Here is a 12,908-nt window from a genome sequence, read left to right as displayed (position 1 = left end):
ACAAGCTTGCAGTGAAAGGCTTACCAAAAAAAATTACTGGGTTAATCTTTTTTTTACATTTCCTGAATCGGTAGACGCACCGGGGGACTCAATTATAACTCTTAAATATGTAAAAAGTCAGATTTTCACATGTCACCTTTAACTAAACTAACTAAAGCCAGTAATGATATCCTACAGGAAGTTATGTCATTTTTAGTGGGAAAACAAGCAAAGAATTGGATGGATTCTGTTAATTATTAGTTGGTATGTCTCTAAAACTTTTAAAAAAAGATCTGTTAAAAATAACTTCATGCTGAAACCCTCAGGTTAGCTAACTCTCAATCACTCATTAAACAGTGGCTAAATTAAGCTAGTTATTTCCATCCAGTTAATTTGCCACTATGCATATAATCATGTTTTAATTAGAAAAAAAATCTTGAGGGTGAAAGTCTGGTATACACTTTTATAGCAATTGAATACCTTAAATTATAACTCGGATATAATCATTTCAAGTTGCAGAGTTCAAAAGGTACAGCATATAAGGAAAAATCCACAAAAGTTCTTCGATTCAGCCTAAAGCAAATCATCAATTCATGTCTAAATAGGAAACAAACATTCACCTACAAGGGTTCTTCCTGTACTTTGGCTTTAGGCTAGGAGTTCATTATATAATTCATACATCAGAAGTGAAACAGGGCAAGAGCAAACACAGCGATGTCTCAACAGAGTGCTGTCTGTCTGCAGCCAGACACAATAAAGGTGCGTCTCATTCCTCACTGCCATTCAAAAGGCCCAGGCGGGTAGAACAGGCGCAGGTTATAACATGTCAAACAGGAATGTACAGGAAAACATGTTGCAAAGAATGCTGGGTTATTGTTATTGTGCATGTTTTGTGTGAGTTCTGAAAGATGTGGGGGGAATGACTTAGAATGACTTGTGTCCATTGATAGGTCTGTTTATTCGCATGTTGTGTTTGCATTGTTTTAGCACCCAATTAAAGGAATTACGCAAATTAGATAGCGACATAAACATGCATAAATAAGACAGATAACGGCATAAAACAGCCTTTGTTCTAAATGAAATTTGCACTTCGTAATTTCCCAGCTTGCAGGCTGGTTCTGAGTGTGAGGTTGTCAAGGATGCAACATACTACTGCAATCTGACATACTTTACTGGGAATGTAAAAGTCTAATTAATATGTAAAAGTCAATCCAGACACCCATATTGACTATTTAAAAAGCTGAAAGTGCACTCAACTTCGCATATATGCGCAGTTACTTATAACACTCATTTGGGGAGTAATATTGATGTGTAACTGTTGCTGTAATCAATAAAAATGAACATAAAATAACTTTCAAGTAAAATTCAGCTTACCACTTTTTCCCAGGTAATTTTAATGCAGTGTTAATTATGCCAGGAAGTTTTTTTAAAGAAGAATCAATCTATAAAAAGCCCACTTCACAAAGAAAGGTGGCATGTTTGCTTAAAAAAAAAAAAAAAGGACAATGACTTCATTTAAATACAGTGCTATAAAGTGCTGCAGGAATGAGTCCTAAAACCCAAAATCAAGTTAGCATTTTTTAACTTCCAGTTCCATCGTCCTGAAGTCAAATTTTTTTTATGTTAACACAAGCATAATATATTTTCATGTTTTGTTGTTGTATGACATAAAATACATTAGTAATATCTCACTTGTGATTTTTAAAAGCTTTTACATGTTGAAAATGGCGGTTGCTAACAATAAACTATTCTAACTCAAACTATGCAATATATGACCTCATTTAAGCTTTTTACTTTGTATTGTATTTTGCAATGGTATTTAGGCTTCAAAATTCATAGTTGAGCTCATGTGTGAAGATTATCACAATTAACTTTTGTTGGTCACAGAGCTTATTTTCTGCAATAATCCAAAAGCCAATGGAAAAATCCTATTGCTTTTTTTGTTGAGGGATGCTAACTTCCAAATTGGCCTCCAAAAATACGTCATCCCTGCAGCACATAATTTCAGCACATTTAGTGCTGCACTGGATTGCAGGTAGTTAGTGAATACAACAGAGAAATTTGTGCTGAAATGCAAAAGTGCTGCAGCAGTTTTGTGAATTAATCTCTGTATTTAAAATGGACAGAAAAACACCTTCTCTGACTGCAATGGCAGATGGATACAGAATAAGTGAATGAAAACAATAGGAGCCAGTCAGTCAGACAGAGAGAGAAAGATGAACAGGCACAACTAAAACACAAAGCTGACATCCAAGTCAACCTTCTCCTGCTGCCTGCTGGAAATCCATCTTAATCATGGATAAAAATACCTGACCAGATAGCGGCAAGACATTCGATTCCACTCCAGACTTTGACAGAAATAGTCAGGAGAAACTAATAAAACAAAGAGACGAGGAATAAAGGACAGAAGAAAACTACACCGAGCAGGGCAAGCAGGCACCAGAGCCGTGTTATATACGACTTTAAAGATGAGAGAAAAGAAGGCTTGTACCAGATCAATACTTACATGAGGGTAGTACTCCATAACCAGCAGGTACTCCATCCGCCTAAATACAGTGCTATAAAGTGCTGCAGGAATGAGTCCTAAAACCCAAAATCAAGTTAGCATTTTTTAACTTCCAGTTCCATCGTCCTGAAGTCAAATTTTTTTTATGTTAACACAAGCATAATATATTTTCATGTTTTGTTGTTGTATGACATAAAATACATTAGTAATATCTCACTTGTGATTTTTAAAAGCTTTTACATGTTGAAAATGGCGGTTGCTAACAATAAACTATTCTAACTCAAACTATGCAATATATGACCTCATTTAAGCTTTTTACTTTGTATTGTATTTTGCAATGGTATTTAGGCTTCAAAATTCATAGTTGAGCTCATGTGTGAAGATTATCACAATTAACTTTTGTTGGTCACAGAGCTTATTTTCTGCAATAATCCAAAAGCCAATGGAAAAATCCTATTGCTTTTTTTGTTGAGGGATGCTAACTTCCAAATTGGCCTCCAAAAATACGTCATCCCTGCAGCACATAATTTCAGCACATTTAGTGCTGCACTGGATTGCAGGTAGTTAGTGAATACAACAGAGAAATTTGTGCTGAAATGCAAAAGTGCTGCAGCAGTTTTGTGAATTAATCTCTGTATTTAAAATGGACAGAAAAACACCTTCTCTGACTGCAATGGCAGATGGATACAGAATAAGTGAATGAAAACAATAGGAGCCAGTCAGTCAGACAGAGAGAGAAAGATGAACAGGCACAACTAAAACACAAAGCTGACATCCAAGTCAACCTTCTCCTGCTGCCTGCTGGAAATCCATCTTAATCATGGATAAAAATACCTGACCAGATAGCGGCAAGACATTCGATTCCACTCCAGACTTTGACAGAAATAGTCAGGAGAAACTAATAAAACAAAGAGACGAGGAATAAAGGACAGAAGAAAACTACACCGAGCAGGGCAAGCAGGCACCAGAGCTGTGTTATATACAACTTTAAAGATGAGAGAAAAGAAGGCTTGTACCAGATCAATACTTACATGAGGGTAGTACTCCATAACCAGCAGGTACTCCATCCGCCCATCTGTCGTGAGACGCTCATCGCCAACAATAAAACGAGCAATGTTCTCATGCTCCAGAAGAGGGATTCGGTAGATGGAGCGCTCATTCACGAAGTTCTGCCGGTTGGCATAGGTAAAAACCTTTACGGCGACTGGCCGTTCATCCAGTGATCCTTTGTAGACAGAACCGTAGCGTCCTCGACCAATCAACTGCATGAAAAATTATTCAGGTGTGAACTGTAGCAGACATAACATGATAAACAAATACAGATGGTTCAAGTTCATTACAATACAATTCAAAATCAAAATATGATAATGAGCACATATTTGGTGGCAGCTAGAAGAGATTAACTCACTTCCAGGAGCTTTAAACTGTCTAAATCCAGAGACGGTTCTGACGGTGCGGCCTCTATCATGTCCATATTGTGCAGACCCTGTTTACACTCACCTGTAATAAACACAGTTTGCACACAATGTATCACAACACTGTAGCAATATGACGTGACCTTCCTTTTCCAAATAGCCAATCAGTAAAGAGTACTGCATCTCACCCATCATCATGCGATAGCCGAAGAACAGCGCCACGATCAAGACCGCCACAATAGAGACAGACGCGAGGGCAATGAAGATGGCCTCATCCCTATGTAAAGGCTGCTGCTCTTCTGGAGAAAGAGGGAAGAGAGAAGGAGAAAGAGAAAGAGAGGCATGTTAGACATTCAATCATTGCATTTAAGCTCATTTTAGCTTTTGAATTTGCATGTTGAATAAAGAATCAACACGCTGTTAAATTGCCACAAAATAAATTAATAACAAACAAAAATCATATACTGTACAGAAATGCAGTTACAATTAAAGTTAAGGAAGCAAGATATTCTAGAGGGTTTCAAGGCAGAAATGTGAAATGTTATTACAATTTAAAATAACTGTTTTCTATTTTAATATATTTTTAAGTCTAATTTATTCCTGAAACTTTTGATCGGTACTGTTTGTTTGTTTGTTTATCTATATAGCACAGTTTAATATAACACCAGGTTGCCCACAATATCATAATAAAATTACATAAAAACAAACATAGTCACAAATAACAACACAAATCACATAACAACATAGGCACAATTTAAAATGACTAATAAATAAATACTGTATAGTTTGTATAAAATGGGTCCACGCTCATTATGGTAGCTAGAGGAACAGAAGTCCCGCCTTCCAGTTAAAAGAGCCAATAATCTCTTTGATAAAACAGATGTCTGTTGTTTTTTTTTAGCTGGACAAGAATGATAATACATTTGATTTTGCATGATTTGAGCTAAATAATCAGCATTTTTGATATCATTGCTGTCAGATTTTATTGCTGATGTGAATTATGCTATTAAAATGTCATCTTGATGAGCAGTAGGTCTATTGCTGCCCATAGGAATTGAGTAAGGGACAAGCAGAAAATATTTTTGTATGACTTTAACAAAGCTTTACATGTATTGAATCTGAAAAATTCCAAAAATTCACGAATATCTGCCCTTGCGATGCGATTTCTGTCCATGCAAATGTGCCCACCAGTTTCTGTTCAAATCTAAAAGTCCACTCACCAAAAGAAATCCTACTAACTTCTGTTTAAGGAAACTATCAAAATGATTGAAATCGTTCTGGTCTGTCATGTACGTGAGCCATACAAAGCCAAACAGCCTCCAAAATCCAATTAAACTCAGCGCTAGCTTTCTTCAGCTTTTGATTCTTTTCACTTTCTCCATTTTTTCACTCTGCTTCAGACACAGACATGTCCTTGCATTCAAGAGTGAGAGCTTCGAGGCAAGAAAGCCACTCTCATACAAAAAGAGCTAAAGAGAGAGAAAGATGAGTGGGGATGATAAAACCACAGCTATGGACTTCAGTTTCAAGCCGAGAGAAAGAGAACAAACACTTAAAATGGTAGGACAGTGCTTCAAAATCAAACCCACTCACACAACTGCTATGAGATGATGATTACGAGAAATCGAGTTTAAAATATTGTGCATGCTTAAGTATTTAAATGAATTTGTGAACTGATGCATGCAGGAAATGTGGAATTTATCTGTGTTTATCTTCAAGGCAATGAATGCGGATGTATGGGAAAACACAACATAGATGCAAATCTACACTTCTGCCTGTATTTCTGAGCTGCAGGACCCTCCCAGGTCCACTGCAGCAGCTAGAAAGGCAACAGACCTGCAGTGTTACACTATCACACAGCCCAAAAAGGTTTGAGTTTCTCAAGACAGATCAATAAATATGAGATTTAATCCACAGCAGTCAGACTGCATGCTCGTGTTCGCTCCTGGAAACTAATCTCTCACACACACTCGTATTTAGCCACACTCATTTAATGCTCAGAGGATAAAACAGGCATTTATAGATATCGACAGAAGAAGAAAAAAAAAACACTCTCAATCTCACATATGCATAGACACTGTTTACACGTCTTGGAGCCGGCGGCATTTAGCTTGGAGGCAGGATGTCTGAGTGTGCCTCCCTCTTCAACACTCTACAAACAATCCTGTTATACTTCCTGTATGTCTCCCTCCAGCTCCCTGTCCATTACGAGAGCTCTCCTTCTTTTCTCACATCTCCATGTTTCATATTCTGTATGTAGGAAATATTACAGAATCATGGAAACGTAGAAGGGTTATACTATTGCATTCTTTGAAATTACCATAAAATACCATGGTATACGCCAGTCATTCTGTATCACAATATATGCCAAAAAGTATTTTTATGTTTCATTACCAAGCACGACTATGATCCACATAACATAAAATAACCGTATAATAAACAACAAACACCATCTGATATCTTCACTGTACTGTGGTACTGCCATGAGAGAGTTTTATAATGGGTCATATGATGCGATTTCAAGTTTTCCTTTTATCTTTGGAGTGTTACAAGCTGTTTGTGAATAGATAAGATCCATAAAGTTGCAAAGACTAAAGTCTCAAACCCAAAGAGATATTCTTTATAAAAGTTAAGACTGGTTCACGCCCTCCTAAAACGGCTCGTTTAAACACGCCCTCACATATCTAAGTCACGATGTGGGAAGATTTGCATAACACCGCCCAAATGTTCACGCAAAGAAAGGCGGCGTAACTTTATTTTTGCTGCCACCGCCACCGCCATGTTGTGACGACATTGTGTGTTTCGTTGCGAAAGTGAAACTACTTTGTTTGGCCTTCCGAAAGAGGACACGACTAGAAATCAGTGGTTAAGTTGTTTTTACAACACTGTTCCAGAACACTTCAACCCAAAAATTGAGATGTGTGCAGCGCATTTTATGGAGGACTGTTTCCTGATTCTGTGAGAGTAGACACACTTGCCACTGATGATTCAAACCCGAGTTTTGAGCAGTGTAGAGTAGTGCTTGTTGTTTGTCATTTCTCCGATCACAAATGCAGACATGGTTTTATGTTTACGCGGCGCGATGCAACGCAACGCGTAAAAAGACAGTATAAGTCATCATCCGGGACACAGCATCACAATATGGTAAGGGGCATAACATTTCCGTCACACGCTTGAGGTATTCGGCCAATCACAATGCACTGGATAGCTGGCCAATCAGAGCCCACCTCGCTTTTCAGAACGATGAGCTTTGTAAAAATCGATGCGTTTCAGAAAGGCGGGGCATAGAGGAGAAACAATAATGAACAATGTGGAAAATAATGTGTTTTTTGAACCTTAAACCACATAAAAAATTTCATTACACCAAATACACAAAATAATGTTCTTTTTAGCAGCATCATATGACCCCCTTTAACACATTGATTAACTCCCTCCCATGATCCATAGGAGTTTGTTGTCAAGTTACATTTTTCTCTAGTCATGTTATGTCCTTCATGGAGACACATGGAATAATGCACTTCATTTCTCTCTGTAGCCTCATGTTTGTCATCACATCACGAGCCGATCTCCGGTCCTTCACAATCTCTCAGACCGAGCATCAGGACAGATGCAGTTTCCCTGGGTAACCAGATCTCTTCTGCGAAATAACCATCTCCCACTCATAATGCCTGGCAACCGTGCGCAGTCACAACCTGCCTGCAATAAATATGTCTTGCTTAAATTTTTATCTATTGTCTATTTGTGTCAGTGCTGTATTAGAGTAAAGACACTGCGCTGAGATGCTTTTAAAGTTAAAGGTTAAAAACACACACAGAGGAAAAGCAGCAAAAACTACTAAGCCCTATCAAATCAAAACTGTTTGGTTTTAGTCCATGTGTATTAGCTTTGAAGTCATCTAGCTATATGCTAGCATATTCCCTAACATTGACAATATTAGGATTTAACAGATACATTAAAATTAACATCACAACAGAACAGAACAAAAATACTGATGACTCATCCTGCACTACACTGATTTTTGTCCAATCAAATGCTCTGTAGAGTGAGAAAGTCCCTCCCCCTATGGCTCTGATGTAATTAGAAACTTCAGGATAATTTTTTTTAAAAGTTGACAAACTTTAAATGGATAATTAACCTAAAAACTTTCATCATTTACTTGTCTCATCAAGTTTGATTTTCTTTCTTCTGCTACACACACACACACACACACACACACACACACACACACACACAAAACTATATTTTGATGAACGGAGACAAACATTATTGGATCCCACACATCAAGCACGGTTGAGCTTCTATTGACCATATTTGATGTTAGTAAATTATGACAATTTTCATTTTTGGATGAACTATTTATTTAATGGTTTTCTAATACAGAACTACATATAGTCAATAAGGATCAGTTTGTGCAAAGTGCAAAACAAAACTCTTACATTAAAATTCATAAGGAAGAGGGACATAGGCTATACTTTAAATCAAGACTAATCTGTGTGAGACACCTGCAAAACTGATTTTAAAAGCACTGAATGATAAATCATTTTTCTCCTGAGGAACATGCGTCTCATGTTATGAATATGATTATGGGTACCACACAGGGTCTTTCCAACAGACAGGCAGTAACATCATAGATATGCAGCCCATCCATAATACAAAGCCTGTGTGGGAGAATTTCAAAGACTGCCGGCTCAGAGACACCAGGGAAACTCTAATGGGAGTCATTCATGAGCGGGCAGACTTTCATGCTGCCATTACCACAACAGGGCTTAACATCACTACCTGAATCCCCCCACCAGCGAGGACAACAAAAGCCACTCAATGGGAATTCTCTGGCCTACATTCAGCTTTCAGAGTTGGATGGTGGGGAAGAGAGTGCGGGAGCCCGACAAAATACATCAGCATGTGCCAGACAAATACAACATAACTGCAATCTGCATTTAACCACTATTAACTTCCGATCCAAGGCATAGCTATGGGCCAGAATATAATTGCGACTTAAATGGAGATGGGCTTTTCTGAATTGAGCCACACACCCCAAAAACCACCTAGCAACAACCCAGAAAGCCATAGCAATTGCACAGTAACACACCAAAAAAAAAACTGGCTTTTCAGAGACTGGCAAAAATTCACACTGCATACAGATGTCACAATATACTGATATAGACAATAACACTGATATTTAAAGGGGTCATGAGAAACAAAAATTCCCTTGATCTTTTGACATATAAGAGGTCATTGTGCTATAAAATCATCCTGTAAGTTTCAGAACTCAAAACTTTCTCCTTAGTCTAAAAACAGCTTATAGTAAAGCCAGTCTGCCAAAACGACAGCTTGTGGAATATTTCACTCTCTGATGTAACAGTGTGGCTAAACACCGCCTCCGCAGAAGAAGATAACGCCTGCTTCTACATCGCTGCCTGTTTAGCCCCGCCCACCGATTCACAATCATAGTGTAAATAACAAGAGGAGAACGCAGGTCTATGCAGAGACCAAGCGATAAAGATGGCTCTGAAGACAACAAGATGCTTAGTCCTTTGTTCACTTTATTTTACTACGGATTTGTTCACAAACAAGACATGATTTGACGCAGGATTTTCAGAAAGATTGAAACTAAAAGACAATGTTGTGCAAACTATATTGGATTCGACAGTAATGTTTCAATACACGAGAGTAACTGTTTTTGTTACTTTGACACTGTCTGTTAAACAGATCGTTTGATATGAGTATTTATGCATTTTAAACCTAAATAACTGAAGCGTCCATCTGTGAAGGATGTAGGCTGTCAAACATACACAACACAACTGTTAGCCAATCATAACAGTGGTTGTTTACTTCCGAGTCTACAATCCGCCACGCCTATTCAAACAGAGGGTTCAGAATACAAAAAATAACCTATTATTTCGAAATTATGATGTTTTTTGATGCTAAAATCTTGATAACATTATAAGTGGACCTCAGAGAACAGTACAAAATAAAAAAACAAAGGCATTTCATGACCCCTTTAAAAATGAAATATTGTTATAAGGGCTGCACGATTAATCAAAATAAAACATGCAATTATCAAATCACAAAGGCTGCGATTTAAATAAATTCATACCACAGGCTGCTGAACGCTTGATTCTGATTGGTTGATGAATGTTCTAAAGTGTGCAGTTATTTACCAGGAAACACTCAGCTATGAAGCAGTTCCTGGTCTGTCGACCGCATTATAGTTCCATATCACTTCACCAAATTATTTCAGTTACTTCAAAAGTCCCATCAGTGATAGAGCACACAAATACGACAAACAATACAATACAAATGGCATGCAAGAATCTGCAGGAACAGCCAATTAACAGTTCATTTTGTACATTTCTCTACAGTTATGGTAACAAAAACTCTCTCTGCCTCACAACACCAAAAAAGACAAAACACAAAATAAAGTTAAAGATGAATTTGACTGATTTTTGTTTTTAGATATTGCAATATCGTTAGCATTCTTTTGGCCACGTTAATCATGTACGAAAACCTGACATTTTTACAGTCCTAATTTCACTACATATTAATAGCCTTTATCAGACTCTATTACCTGCACTGTTATTTGACTAGAGTTTCACCAAGCAAACTCATTCGCCACCAACCCCCCAAAACTCTTGCCATTCACTGTGTAAAGGTTAAGGTTAAAAGAGGCAAAGCTAATGAATAAATTAATTAAGGGAAATGAGCAGATGCTTGTTCGCTCACAGCTCCGCTGGCAGACAGCTCATCAGCACAATAAAATGATGGACTCAATCTGGCGAGCACAAGCACAACTACAGCGTTTTTGGCACATGCTGTTGTGGAATTTAATTCTTACAGACACACACGTACACACAAACTGCTGGCTATCAGTTTGACGGCACAACTCAGAGCACAGCTTCAAGAATGGACAGACTTCTTCATTTGCTCTATCTGCATTACAGCACAACAATGACCGGCCAGTTTTTCAGCAGTCCGGAAGATTTTGCCCCATTCATTTTCTCCTTAGGGATATCAACTCAATAAAGTGTTCTAAGCTATGAATCCATGCCCACAGACTTCCGCAGATTTGGAATGCCATTCACAAAAGTTATACACATCCTTTGCCTATTGAGTCATTATTTATTAAACATTATGGCTAATTTAATTGTGCTTTCACATATCAATAAAAGCATAGTACTCTAGTACATAGTGTCTACAATGGGCCGTGGCACTCGCGTGTTAGTTCAGTTTAACACATTATACCTAATCCATTCCACAGATTTTTCCTCAAAATCGATGCAGAAAATGTGAAAAAGAAAGGATTTCATCTGGGCCTGGTGATTTGTCATAGCAATAAAGCACGAAAACTGAAAGAGGGAGAGAAAAGACAGAGAGAGAGAGTGAGATGACAAAAGAGACAGACAAAATATCAGCAGGAGCTCTTGTACAGCAAAAAACGAAACGGATTTCACAGAGCAATATGAAGATGGCAGATGACAGATACACTGCCGAGAGTCTGCATGGCTGTTTCGCAGAGATTTACACCTGAAAGAGTAAAAGCATTGACCACAGTACACAAAAGATGATTTATGGGACAAAGCCAGGCAATAGATTATCTGTGAGAAAACCCCAATACAAACAAACACACCAGAATCAAACAGAAAAGTGCTCCACCTGCAATCAGTATGGGGTTTCACAAACAAGATCATCCTTAAAATGTTCTTGTTTCCTATTAGTCACCAACAATCAATTCTCTTAAAGCTGATACACGTCGCATAAAAATCACAGGAAGCAGAAATAAACCGGTGGTTCTACTCGTAAGCGAAATAAATAGAGATGCACCGATTGCAATTTTCTTGTCCGATTCCGATTTTTTTGTTAGTGCAATCTGCCGATACCGATTTTTTATAGTTCTTCTTTTCTTTCTAAGAACTATAATTGACAGCATATACAAACAAAAATCTACTTTTCTTCAACGCAAAGTTTTATTTTAATAAACAAACACAAGTAAAAAGTCAGTAATAAAATAAGAACAAATAAACAAAATTGCAAACAGCTCAAATAAATGCAATAGAATAAAGAGAGCTATGAAACTAAGTTTTTCAGTTAAGAAATACCACTGAAATTAAAGTAATCAAATGTAAAATAACACATCCAGTGTAAATACAGATTAATGCTTACCATTTAAGTTATAAAACGTATTCAGTCAAGAGCAGAAAATTATTTTCTTTGTCTTTTGTTCTTTGATTAACATGACAGACAGCAGCAGGAATATCGGACTGCGGTCCCTTTAAGAGTTTATCCACGGGCCCAATATACTGTTACACAACATGCGCTCTCTTTCTCAACTATTTAACGTTCCAAAACTGACTGTGTTTAACTGGATACTCGCCAAAACGGACATTTTGACATAATTTTGTATGTATTTGAACGTTTTAGCGCAGTTAGCCACTCATTTTGGTATTTGTGGCTCACAAGCTGTTTGAGACTGAGCGCGGATTGTGCGCTCCACTAATATAGATCAGTGGTGGTGCGCGTGCGTTTGGTATAAGCGCGAAACCTGTGGGAATGACTAAAATAATGCGCAATACAAGCACTACGGATCGGCTCGAAATTTGAAAGAAGTGAGACTGACCGGCCGATCACCGATCCGGGCCGATCATGAGGAAAATTGGCCGATTCTGATCCCTGGCCGATCGATCGGTGCATCTCTAGAAATAAATATGTTAACTCAAATCAAGTCCATCATCACTACATGACACAACACTGCAACACAGTAGTTCTCAAACAAAAATCAAGATTTAAAAAAAATCTTAATTCAGTGCCTCAACAATGTATTAGCCATTTAATATTTAAATTTAATTGAATTTATTTATTATTATCATTATTTTATCGTATTTTTTGGGGAAAAAAACAGGGTTTTGGAAAACCTATGTTTTAGATTCATTTTAAACGTGTGATTTCTAGAGCTGGAAATCTCATGTTAATTAAAATAAAACTCAGTGGGCATTTTTAATATTAATATATAT

The 12,908-nt window shown here is 37.4% G+C and overlaps 1 protein-coding gene across 2 annotated transcripts in view; it reads right to left on the bottom strand.

The window, feature by feature from the left end:
* bmpr2b (bone morphogenetic protein receptor, type II b (serine/threonine kinase)) overlaps positions 1–12,908 on the bottom strand; it is a 73,641-nt gene that overhangs the window by 18,974 nt on the left and 41,759 nt on the right. Inside the window, exons 4-6 of one of the 2 annotated variants that reach the window (XM_016287266.1) lie at positions 4,089–4,199; positions 3,894–3,985; positions 3,517–3,747 (exon numbers count right to left, since the gene is read on the bottom strand). In XM_016287266.1, coding sequence (XP_016142752.1) covers positions 3,517–3,747; positions 3,894–3,985; positions 4,089–4,199 — 434 coding nt within the window. The remainder of the gene's footprint in view (positions 1–3,516; positions 3,748–3,893; positions 3,986–4,088; positions 4,200–12,908) is intronic. The other variant, XM_016287267.1, reaches the window with a different exon arrangement.

This window comes from Sinocyclocheilus grahami, unplaced genomic scaffold (assembly GCF_001515645.1).
Source record: "Sinocyclocheilus grahami isolate Dianchi unplaced genomic scaffold, SAMN03320097.WGS_v1.1 scaffold220.1, whole genome shotgun sequence".
Taxonomy (NCBI): Eukaryota; Metazoa; Chordata; class Actinopteri; order Cypriniformes; family Cyprinidae; genus Sinocyclocheilus; species Sinocyclocheilus grahami.
Note: the sequence above shows the minus strand (reverse complement) of the source record. Positions and strands in the feature narration are given on the sequence as shown.